Source organism: Salvelinus fontinalis, chromosome 6, assembly GCF_029448725.1.
Source record: "Salvelinus fontinalis isolate EN_2023a chromosome 6, ASM2944872v1, whole genome shotgun sequence".
Classification (NCBI taxonomy): Eukaryota; Metazoa; Chordata; class Actinopteri; order Salmoniformes; family Salmonidae; genus Salvelinus; species Salvelinus fontinalis.
The window spans coordinates 64,205,686-64,218,739 of NC_074670.1; the positions used below are offsets into that span (position 1 = coordinate 64,205,686).

Below are 13,054 nucleotides of genomic sequence, written 5' to 3' on the forward strand. Positions count from 1 at the left end.
TACCATGATTACGGATAATCCTGAATGAATCCTGAATAATGGTGAGTGAGAAAGTTAGACGCACAAATATCATACCCCCATGACAAACTTTTTTTGGGGGGGGGGTTATGATCTTTGCCTCGGACTTTCTCACTCATCATTATTCATTATTTATTCATGTTTCTCTGTAATCGTGGTAGCATCCACATTAATGTAGAAGTGCTCAGAAACATACTCTACCCTTATGATAAAAGTGACAATGCATCCAACAAGTTTGTAGTCACAAGCTTGATGTAGTCTGTGTGTTAATAATATAGGACCGAATACTACATTTAACTGAATTTAACACCCTATGTGCATTTGTCCAAATAACTATGACACCTTCAAATGGGGGGGGGACTGGATACATAATGCTTTAATTTCTTAAACGGTTAAACATATGTATGAAAATACCCTAAAATAAAAGGTGACGTTCTTTACTGTCGCCTCATGAAACGTTTGATCTCAAATTCTGGAGTACAGAGTGAAATTAAAAGTTTTAGCGACACTGTCCAAATAAATGTGTAGGGGAGTATATAGCATTGACTCTATGCTGATATATCAAATTGTATTGGTCACATACACATGGTTAGCAGATGATAATGCAAGTGTAGCAAAATGCTTGTGCTTCTAGTTCCGACTGCAGTAAAATCTAACAAGTAATCTAACAAATTCACAACAACTACCTTATACACACAAATGTAAAGGGATGAATATGTACATATAAGTATATGGATGAGTGATGGCGTGCGGCATAGGCAAGATGCAGTAGATGGTATAGAATACAGTATATACATATGAGATGAGTAATGTAGGATATGTAAACATTAAAGTGGTTTTATTTAATTGACTAGTGATACCTCTGTGAACATTATTAAAGCGGTTTTATTTAAAGTGACTAGTGATACCTTTTATTTAGTCTGTTTATTTAAGTGGCCAGAGATTTGAGTCTATGTTGGCAGCAGCTTCTCTATGTTAGTGATGGCTGTTTAACAGTCTGGTCTTGAGATAGAAGCTGTTTTTCAGTCTCTCGGTCCCAGCTTTGATGCACCTGTACTGTCCTCGCCTTCTGGATGATAGCGGGGTGAACAGGCAGTGGCTCGGGTGGTTATTGTCCTTGATGATCTTTTTTGCCTTCCTGTGACATCGGGTGCTGTAGGTGTCCTGGATGGCAGGTAGTTTGCCCCCGGTGATGCGACGTGCAGACCTCACTACCCTCTGGAGAGCCTTGCGGTTGAGGGCGGTGATGCAGCCTGACCGGATGCTTTTGATTGTGCATCTGTAAAAGTTTGTGAGTGTTTTAGATGACAAGCCACATTTCTTCAGCCTCCTGAGGTTGAAGAGGCGCTGTTGCGCCGCCTTCACCACACTGGCTGTGTGGGTGGACCATTTCAGTTTGTCCGTGATGTGTACGCCGAGGAACTTAACTTTACACCTTCTCCACTGCTGTCCCTTCGATGTGGATAGGGGGCTGCTCCCTCTGCTGTTTCCTGAAGTCCACGATCATCTACTTTGTTTTGTTGACGTTGAATGAGAGGTTATTTTCCTGACACCACACTCCGAGAGCCCTCACCTCCTCCCTGTAGGCCGTCTCTTCGTTGTTGGTAATCAGGCCTACCACTGTAGTGTCGTCTGCAAACTTGATGATTGAGTTGGAAGCGTGCATGGCCATGCAGTCATGGGTGAACTGGGAGTACAGGAGAGGGCTGAGAACGCACCCTTGTGAGGCCGCAGTGTTGAGGATCAGTGGGGGTGGAGATGTTTCCTACCTTCACCACCTGGGGGCGACCCGTCAAAGTCCAGGACCAAGTTGCACTGGGCGGGGGTCAAGACCCAGGGTCTCGAGCTTAATGACGAGTTTGCAGGGTACTATGGTGTTAAATGCTGAGCTGTAGGCAATGAACAACATTCTTACGTAGGTATTCCTCTTGTCCAGATGGGATAGGGCAGTGTGATGGCGAGTGCATCGTCAGTGGACCTATTGGGGCGGTAAGCAAATTGTAGTGGGTCTAGGGTATCAGGTAGGGTGGTGATATAGTCCTTGACTAGTCTCTCAAAGCACTTCATGATGACAGAAGTGCAATGGGGCGATTAGTTATTTAGTTTAGTTACCTTAGCTTTCTTGGGAACAGGAACAATGGTGGCCATCTTGAAGCATGTGGTAACAACAGACTGGGATAGGGGTTGGTTGAATATGTCCGTAAACACCAGCCAGCCAGCTGGTCTGCGCATGCTCTGAGGATAGGGATGCCGTCTGGGCCGGCAGCCTTGCGAGTATTAACACATTTTAAATGTTTTACTCGCGTTGGCCACAGAAGAGCCCACAAGCTTTGGTAGCGGACCGTGTCAGTGGCACTGTTGTCCTCAAAGTGAGCAAATAAGTTGTTTTAATTTGTCTGGGAGCAAAACGTCGGTGTCTGCAATGGGGCTGTTTTTTGTTGTTTTTTTGTAATATAGCATAGATAAATATGCGTAGACAGACATGAAACCGTCTGCTCCTTGACCATTGCACTGGGCTACCAGGGGTGTAATCATAATGACGAATCTGTTGCAAAACTTTTAAGTGGAAGAAGCGTAATGAACCAGGGAGGAACATACCTACATTTATCCAATAGAAACTAATTTTAGTTGCAAAATGGAGGTATGATGACTAATGATTAAACTAATTTATGACTAATGATCAAACCCCTGATGAAGAATTGGATAATAAATTACCCACGTGATCCAGGCCACTCGAAGATCGCAGCCTATTGCCCAGAGTTGACACCTATCGGTCCCCTCACTCAGGGAAACAGCATCTAAACACCAGGTTGGAAAGACAGACACTTTTATCTCTAAGACATGCTGGATCAGGTAATGCTCATTGCAGGAATAACGGTGTTGGGTGTGTTAGAGAAAGGTAATTTGTTCACTATACATTGCATAAAGTGTTTACATTATGGGCATGGCTACCTGCAGACTAAGGTGTGTGTGTATTTGGTGCAGCTTACTTCTCACTCCAGGTGACATACGCCAGACGCAAGTATTTAGTCTCGCCGCCCTGCACCTCGGGACCGCCAGAGTTTGAGAGGGTCTTTAGAGTTCAGTAGGTCTGCTAGAGCTGGTAGATCAGAAATGTTTACTAACGTCTTCACCTTACCTACATATCATTTAAGCAATGACCTGACGTGTCATTCTTCACTTAGTGTTGAGAAATACCCTAGAGAAATGACCTAGTCTTGGGAAATGTCCTAGTCTTATCAAACACTTGGGGAGCATTATACTAGTGTCGGTGGGTATTTAGTTTTTACAATCTTGGTTTCATGTTCAGATAATCTTGTTTCTTATGGTTTGAAAGTCTTTAGGGGCCTTTTGGCAAACCCTAAGTCTGTGCCTTTTACTGAGGAGTGGCTTCCATCTGGCCACTCTACCATAAAGGCACTCCTCAGTATAAGGCACATGAAAGCCCGCTTGGAGTTTGCCAAAAGGCCCCTAAAGACTCTCAGACCATAAGAAACAAGATTCTCTGGTCTGATGAAACCAAGATTGAACAATTTGACCTGAATGCTAAGCATCACGTCTGGAGGAAACCTGGCACCATCCTTACTGTGAAGCATGGCGGTGGCAGCATCATGCTGTGGGGATGTTAAGCGGCAGGGACTGGGAGACTAGTCAGGATTGAGGGAAAGATGAACGGAGCAAACTACAGAGATTCATGATGAAAACCTGCCCCAGAGCGCTCAGGACCTCAGACTGGGCCAAAGATTCCCCTTCCAACAAGACAACTACCATAAGCACACAGCCAAGACAATGCAGGAGTGGCTTTGGGACAAGTCTCTAAATGTTCCTGAGTTGCACAGACAGAGCCCAAACTTGAACCCGATCGAACATCTCTGGAGACGTGAAAATAGCTGTGCAGCAACGCAGAGAATGGGAGAAACTCCCCAAATACAGGTGTGCTAAGCTTGTAGCGTCATACCCAAGAAGACTCTGCTGTAATCGCTGCCAAAGATGCTTTAACAAAGTACTGAGTAAAGGGTCTGAATACTTATGTAAATGTGATATTTCAGGTTTTAAATTAGCAAGAATGTCAAAAAAACTGGTTTGCATTGTCATTTTCAGATATTGTGTGTAGATTCATAAGGGGAAAAAACTATTTTATAAATGTTATATTAAGGCTGTAATGTAACAATGTGGTAAAAGTCAAGGGGTCTGAATACTTTACCAATGCACTGTATGCCATACTTATGGTCTCTGAGTGAGAGTGACTAACAAATTAAATGGGGGCCCACTGTAGGTCAGCGACTCTGGGCACGTGCACAGTCAGTATTCAGCCATGATAACTGGCTATACTAACTTATCACTCTAAAAATGGTTAGCTGACATGGCTAATTGACTGACTGTCCATGACTGACAAAACAAGAAAAACTGCTGATGCGCAACCAAATTTCGAACTTCCACCTTGTGTATTCTACCAGTGATATAAAGTACTTAAATAAAAACACTTTAAAGTGTTACCCCCCCCAAAAAATACTTAAGTATCTGTACTTTACTATTTATATTCGACTGCTTTTACTTTGCTACATTCCTAAAGAAAATAATGTAATTTTTACTCCATACATTTTCCCTGACACCTAAAAGTATATTATATTAAAAACGCTTATCCGGAGGTGGCGCTCCTAGTGGCCGGAGACTTTAATGCAGGAAAACTCAAATCAGTTTTACATAATTTCTATCAGCATGTTAAATGTGCAACCAGAGGGGGAAAAAACTCTAGACTACCTTTACTCCACACACAGAGACGTGTACAAAGCTCTCCCTGACTCTCATTTGGCAAATCTGACCATAATTCTATCCTCCTGATTCCTGCTTATAAGCAAAAACTGAAGCAGGAAGCACCAGTGACTCAGTCAATAAGAAAGTGGTCAGATGAAGCAGATGCTAAGCTACAGGACTGTTTTGCTAGCACAGACTGGAATATGTTCTGGGATTCTTCCGATGGCATTGAGGAGTACACTACATCAGTCACTGGCTTTATCAATAAGTGCATCGATGATGTCGTCCCCACAGTGACCGTTTATACATACTCCAACCATAAGCCTGGATTACAGGCAACATCCTCACTGAGCTAAAGGGTAGAGCTGCCCCTTTCAAGGAGTGGGACTCTAACCCGGAAGCTTATAAGAAATCCCACTATGCCCTCTGACCAACCATCAAATAAGCAAAGCGTCACTACAGGACGAAGATTGAATTGTACTACACCGGCTCTGACGCTCGTCGGATGTGGCAGGGCTTGCAAACTATTACAGACTTCAAAGGGAAGGACAGCCGCGAGCTGCCCAGTGATACAAACCTTCCAGACAAGCTAAATTACTCCTGTGCTCGCTTCGAGGTAAGTAACACTGAAACATGCATGAGAGCACCAGCTGTTCTGAATGACTGTGTGATCACACTCTCCGTTGTCTTCACTGACAATTTCAACATGTCCCTGACTGAGTCTGTAATACCAACATGTTTCAAGCAGACCACCATAGTCCCTGTGCCCAAGAACACTTAAGGTAATCTGCCTTAATGACTACCGACCTGTAGCACTCACGTCTGTAGCTATGAAGTGCTTTGAAAGGCTGGTCATGGCTCACATTAACACCATTATCCCAGAAACCCTAGACCCACTCTAATTTGCATACCGCCCCAACAGATCCACAGATGATGCAATCTCTATTGCACTCAACACTGCCCTTTCCCACCTGGACAAAAGGAACACCTATGTGAGAATGCTATTCATTGACTACAGCTCAGCGTTCAACACCATAGTGCCCTCTAAGCTCACCACTAAGCTAAGGACCCTGGGACTGAACACCTCCCTCTGCAACTGGATCCTCGACTTCCTGACGGGCCGCCCCCAGGTGGTAAGGGTAAGGAACAACACATCTGCCACGCTGATCCTCAGTCCCCTCCTGTACTCCGTGTTCACTCATGACTGCATGGCCAGGCACGACTCCAACACCATCATCAAGTTTGCTGATGACACAACAACGATGAGACAACTTATAGGAAGGTCAGAGACCTGGTTGTGTGGTGCCAGGACAACAACCTCTCCCTCAACGTGATCAAGACTAAGGAGATGATTGTGGACTACCTGAAAAGGAGGACCGAGCACGCCCCCATTCTCATTGACAGGGCTGTAGTGGAACAGGTTGAGAGCTTCAAGTTCCTTGGTGTCCACATCACCAACAAACTATCATGATCCAAACACACTGAGACAGTCGCGAAGAGGGCACGACAAAGCCTATTCCCCCTCAGGAGACTGAAAAGATCCTCAGATCCTCAATAGGTTATACAGCTGCACCATCGAGAGCATCCTGACTTGTTGTATCACTGCCTGGTATGGCAACTGCTCGGCCTCTGACCGCAAGGCACTACAGAGGGTAGTGCGTACAACCCAGTACATCACTGGGGCCAAGCTTCCTGCCATCCAGCACCTCTATATCATCAGGCAGTGTCAGAGGAAGGCCAAAAAAATGGTGAAAGACTCCAGCCACCCTAGTTATAGACTGTTCTCTCTGCTACCGCACGGCAAGCTGTACCGGAGCACCAAGTCGTGGTCTAAAAGGCTTAACAGCTTCTAACCCCAAGCCATAAGACTCCTGAACACCTCATCAAAGGGCTACCCAGACCCCTCTTTTACGCTGCTACTACTTACTGTTTATAATCTGTGCATAGTCACTTTAACTCTACCTACATGTACATATTACCTCACTTACCTCGACTAACCGGTGCCCCCGCACATTGACTCTGTACCGGTACCCCCTGTATATAGCCTTGCTTGTTATTTTACTGCTGCTGTTTTCATTATTTGTATTTCTACTTCTATTTTCAATTTTTTACTTCATTTATTTTTTATTAACTTCTTAAAGCGTTGTTGGTTAAGGGCTTGTAAGTAAACATTTCACTGTAAGGTCTACACCTATTGTATTCGACGCATGTGAAAATACAATTTGATTTGAATCTGAATTATTGCTCAATAATTCGCAAAAATATGTCTTTCTTGCTCTCCCTCTCCCCCTCCTTATCTCCCTCCGACTAGCCCCTCTGTATTTCAGTGCTAAGATTCTGTGGGTTCTGATCAGGTTCCCCACACTGGGGATTCTGGATTATGTGTGTCGATTCTACCTGGGTCTGGACCTTACCCAGCGCTCCAGCACTGTCCTCTGCCTCACTGAGGAGGAGAGGGGGAGCAATGAAGAAAGGGAGTGATGAGGAGAAGAGATTAAAGGAAGGAGATGTGTGAAGGGAGGTGGGAGAGATGGGAAGAGATTGTTACAGGGAGGAGTTGTGTGGGAGACGTTTCTGTCCATGTCCATCTACTGCCAGTTGGCAAATTTGAACAGAAGGTGGCGCCAAAGTATATTGTTTGAAACATATGTTTTTTGGATATCCTGTTTTCTGTAGGTGATTAAGGTTATGTTGTATGACTTTGGTATGGATACCTGTGTGTGATATGTGCTGGAACTTAACATTGACTAAAATGCTAAACATGACGAAAGATAATATATATATATATATTTGATTAGTGTTGTGCTGATATTTATAATCTGCAAATCAGATTTTGTTTTCATTATATGCAAACACACTGACCAACAGATGAGACAGGACTTGGTTGTTGTATGGAGGGAGTCTGATCCCCTTGTCCCAAAGGGAGAAACACAGAGAACATTCAGGCTGTCAGCCAACAGATGAATGGTTACAGCAGGGATTCCCAACCACTAGGCAATGGACCAGCCTGCCCTTTTTATAGTTTATAGCCTGGCTAATGCACAGATCTGTGATACACACACACACAAGCAGGTTGGATAACCATTCTTTCCTCCACAATATTCAAAACACAAACAATAAAGATGGATTTAGGGCCTACCTAATAACACTTGTAAGCAAGCTGTTGGTCTGTATGGGTCGATCTGTGTTCACTGACCTGTAGTCAGTAATGTCCAAACGCAACAGCACTACTAGTTTGCTGAACAGGCATTTTCCATGAATGGCCTTGCATGCTTATTACCTGTGTTGTAGGTTTAGTATGAATGGGTCTGGGACAGGTTTTACCCACTTCAAATACACAGGGTAAAACCCTGGTTCTTGGTGTGAAAGGGGTATAAGTATATGCATGGGGCGAGGCTCCCATCACCCTCTCTGATCAATTCATGGTTGCCGCACTTCTGAACTGAAATATGAACTGAAGCTTACAAAGGTTCTACCTACTAGCTATCACTTGGCAATGTCAATATTACAGACTCGTCACATAAACAATATCAAAGAGCCGACAGAGTCTGGTGCTTTGGTCTGGTCAGATATTTAACTTTCCCCCCAAAATAATTGTAATATTTCTACTGGGACCAAAAATTTGGACGAATCAAGCAATACTTACCATATTTGGGAAGTATATCATCATCTAGAGCAACCACAGTTGGTTCCTGTACCTCTTGCTTAGGGATCTCGACATCTACCACTTCGGTTATGGCATTATCCTCTGCTAATGACGCCATCTTCTTGCATTGTTTGTAAGTCCTTTTACGTGACATTTTATGGATGAACAAATAACACGTTTTCAGTGTAAACCAAAGTACTGTTAAAAAATGTGTCATGCTTTCCAAAGGGAAGCCGTTATAAATGTGTGGGACATACAAACATGGTTTTCAGAATCACTAAGGGTCTAGCGAGCTCTCATATGAAAAGGTACTAAAATGCACTTTTTTTGTAATTGCAGGTATTCATTCTTATTATGGTTATTACAAGTGCATCACTGCATAATACTTCTAAAGCAAATTATATTTATTCATCAGGTATTACGGATATATTATCATATAGAAGCTATTACTGTGTATTTACATTGTATATACTTATTGTAGTATTAGGTTATTACTTATGTGGAAATTGGTATGTCACAACTAACTACAATGTTGGTAACAACTTCTAATGAGCTGGATAGAGCTATGGCATACAACTAGCTAGCAAGCTAAAGCAGCCAGCTTGTCTAGCTAACAGTAAATACCATCAAATTGTTTGGCTAAGCTAAACTTAGCTATCACCACACTGACAGTCGACTAGCCTAGCTAGTAACATTAATCTTAGCTTATTAACTTAGGTTGCTAGCTAGCTAACTAGGCCACTGTACAGGCTAGTGACTTTACATTTGCTTATTTATTATTTAACTAGGTCAGTTAAGAACAAATTCTTATTTACAATGACAGCCTTCCCCGGCCAAACCAGGACAATGCTGGGCCAATTGTGCACTGCCCCAAGGGACTTCAAATCACAGCCGGATGTGATACAGCCAGGATTTGAACCAGGGACTGTAGTGATGCTTCTTGCACCACTCGGGATCCCCAGTGAAGGACATCTAAGTTAGATTTGGACTATTTGAGTGGGCTTCTATTCGGCTACACGTGGCCAAGCTATAGTCAGGCTAAACATGGCAAATGGCTGCACATGGCCAGTGTATAGCCAGGCTCCTAGCTAATGCTATTATAATGTAATTAGCTAGCTCATTACAGTTGGTTATCCAACTGTAGTTAGCTAGCCATCAAAAAGTTAGCTGACAGTTGGATAACCAATGTAAGCTGGCTAGCCTAACAACCACTGTCAGCAAACTGGCTTATCCTGCTATGACAACTATTAACATGTCTTTTGCTTCTTTTACATTGTTAGCTAGATAATAAACCAAGTGAAGATAATATAATTCACATTATAAACTGGGTGGTTCGAGCCCTGAATGCTGATTGGCTGACAGCCGTGGCATATCACGGGTATGACAAAACATGTATTTCTACTCCTCTAATTACTTTGGTATCCAGTTGATAATAGCAAAAATAGCACCTCGGGGTTTTGTGGTATATGGCCAATATACCATCACTAAGGGCTGTATCCAGGCACTCCGCATTGTGTCGTGCAGAAGAACAGCCCTTTGCCGTGGTATATTGGCCATATGCCACAACCCCTCATGCGTTATTGATTAGAAATACAACTAGCTAGTTACTGTTTGTGTAAACAGCTCAATTCCAGCTGTGTCACTTAGACCTTAGCTAACGACAGGCTGGGACCGAGAACGAGATTGTCCCTCAAAAGGAGCCTCATTTGCAAAAGGAGCCTCTCCCAACTCTTCAAAGACATCCAATTAGTATATCAGCTGTAAGATGTTTCAGTCTTTGTATGCACCCCTAGAGGAAATGTAGCCGGGAGTACCTGGTGCCAGGTATTTTGCTGTGTCAATTTAAATAGCGGTCAATACCGGCCCTTTAAATGCAATCATCCCCTGCAAGCTCTAATTTGGCAAAAACAACAATCTCAACTGTTCATTTATATCAACCAATGCGATGTCTTTGGAACTACCATCCTACAGCAAATTAATGTTTCATCATTTTTACAGGGTTATAAGCATGTTTGGTTGCTATCTGTGCTTTTTGGGTCACTCCACGTAACAATGTTTATCACATGAAACGGGAGACTCTTGATTCCATTGCTTCCAAACATATCACTGTCCTATCAACAGGCTAAGCACCAACCCTCAAAGTGTCTTACCAAACTTCACATACTACAATCAAAAACACGTAACATAGTAACTACATATGAATTACATGACTAAATAAAATGAGTTTCACTTTACATTAAGTTGCTTGTTCCTGCATAAAAACATTATTTATAATACTTTTCTTTATAACAACATTGTAATAACTGACATTTTGATGTATCCTGTGAAATATGTAATTGCATTGAAAGTATATTGTAATTACACTTATAGGTTGAGATGGATTCCCATTGATCACAAATACAAGTGCTTTATTGGGTGTCTGCCTAAATTGTAACATAGTAATTACATGAGTAATGCACAATGTGTTTCACTTTACGTTAAGTTGCTTGTTCCTTTGTAGAAAAATTGTAGTTACGATATTTTTCTTTATAACATTGTAAAAAATAACATTTGGATATATTCTGTGAAATATGTAATTGCATTGAAAGTACATTGTAAACACATCTTGCAAAAATCTTCCCCTGAAATTAGCAAGCACTGATGCAAAAGATAATTGTGTAGTTTATTTTGTATTTTTTGAAGCTTTTCCTTGTCACTGTGCATTTTGAAAACGTCAACTACTTTTTTGTTGTTTTGTTTACTATTGTTCGTCTCCATTGTTTTCAAGTGTTGGTGGGAAGACGGGTGGCAGTGCTGAAGTAGCCACTATATTTTTAAATCCTGGTTCGATCAGTTGTATCAGAGGGTATGAAAAATAAAGACTTTTGTATTTGTTCTGACTAGGACCCCAGATGTAATAGGACTGAAGGGAATTTGAAACAGACCCAGGGCGAGGAGGGCTTTTACTTTGTTTACTAATAGGTGCTGTAACAAGTTATTCTACATTGAAGTGTATTTTCCCAATGATTGTAATAAAAAGGTTGGCTCTACTGTGTCTCACTTTACTTGAAGCTGCTTGCTCCTGAGTATCTACTTTAACATTATAGATTATATTATTTTGAACAACGTTTCAATTACGTAACACCTTTGAAGCCAGAGAAATAAACTCTTAAATTCATTTCAGAGCACATACGTAGCAGCTAGCCTAGTGGTTAGAGCGTTGGGCCAGTAAGCGAAAGGTTGCTAGAGCAAGTCCCCGAGCTGACAAGGTAAAAATCTGTCCTTCTGCCCCTGAACAGGGCAGTTAACTCCCTCTTCCAAGGCTTTCATTGTAAATAAGAATTTGTTCTTAACTGACTTGTCTAGTTACATATAAATACAAATCTACAAAGGTTATACCATTATGTGTTTCACTTTATATTTAGTTGCTTGCTCCTGGGTAGGTACATTATAGTTACATACATATCCATTGTAAATACATTAAATTTAATTCAGTACATCCTTTAAGCCAAATGATATGGAAATAAGATAACAAGCTGTAATTAATGATAGGGTTAGCATTGTTACAACAGCTGACGGAGTCCTAGCCTAGCTTATTTAGGTGGTAGTGACTTATGTAGTTACATGTAACAAGGTTACACAATAGTCTGCATTGTTAACATGGTGCTACACAGGAGACTAACATGTTAGTTACATTTGGAACTAGACCTCTTGTAATTACACATACCGGTACATCAATCATGCGTAATTACACATCTGGATTAACCTCCAAGTAGATTTGTAATTACATATCCTTGTTACACTTGTGTAATAACACAAATAACACCTTATTACAGTGTAATTAGTAATTACATGTAACTATGTTATAAATAGATATTAATTAATTAATGTGCACTTAAATTAAAGTGTTACCCAATATATTCGTATTACGAATTTTAAATGTACAATTGCAGCATTGTTAGTTTTATTTATTTTTTATCACAAAGAAGACCTACAATCCCTCTCTCCTTTCCACATCTGTGAATTTGAATATGAATGTGAACTCAGGTGAGATGCTCAATTGTGCTCAACTAAAATACTGGAATACTTTTGAATACATTTTTATTTTATTTAAATGTTATCTACATAAATAAAGCACCTCTAACAATATTAAACACGTTGAATCTAAATGCATTGAAGTTGTGTAGACTTGACAATCAGTATTTTAAATTGTGAACATTCATTTGAGACCAATGCACGTACTTCTGTGTTTGGGCTCCCCCAAGCCTTCAGCTTTACCAGCTTGTCATGTGGGGAAAATCTGTTTTGGGAAAGAAGTATAACCACAGACAGAACAGCATCTGGTTGCTTTAAAGACTTAATTGGAGTTGGGGGATTCAATTTAGGATGAAAGAGGGGTTCAAACGTTTCTGCCCCATCTGGATAGTCTTTACAGTAGAGTAGTACAACTCATGTAAATAAAATGGTACTACTATCCCAGAGTCCTACTGTACACTGTGGAATGATTCCAAATATCCTTCATGATTAAATCAAATTGTATTGGTTGCATACACATATTTAGCAGATGTTATTGCGGGTGTAGCGAAATACTTGTGTTCCTAGCTCGAACAGCGCAGTAGTATTTAACAATTCAAAATAATGAAAGTAACAGTTCCA

The 13,054-nt window shown here is 41.4% G+C and overlaps 1 protein-coding gene across 1 annotated transcript; it reads left to right on the forward strand.

Annotated features, from left to right (window-relative positions):
* Nucleotides 1-2,859: 2,859 nt before the first annotated feature.
* LOC129858646 (leukotriene C4 synthase-like) lies at nt 2,860-7,254 on the forward strand. The gene is made up of 3 exons (XM_055927947.1): nt 2,860-2,917; nt 3,004-3,103; nt 7,005-7,254. Exons 1-3 carry the CDS (start codon nt 2,860-2,862, stop codon nt 7,252-7,254), a joined length of 408 nt encoding a protein of 135 aa, XP_055783922.1.
* The last annotated feature ends 5,800 nt before the right edge of the window (nt 7,255-13,054 follow it).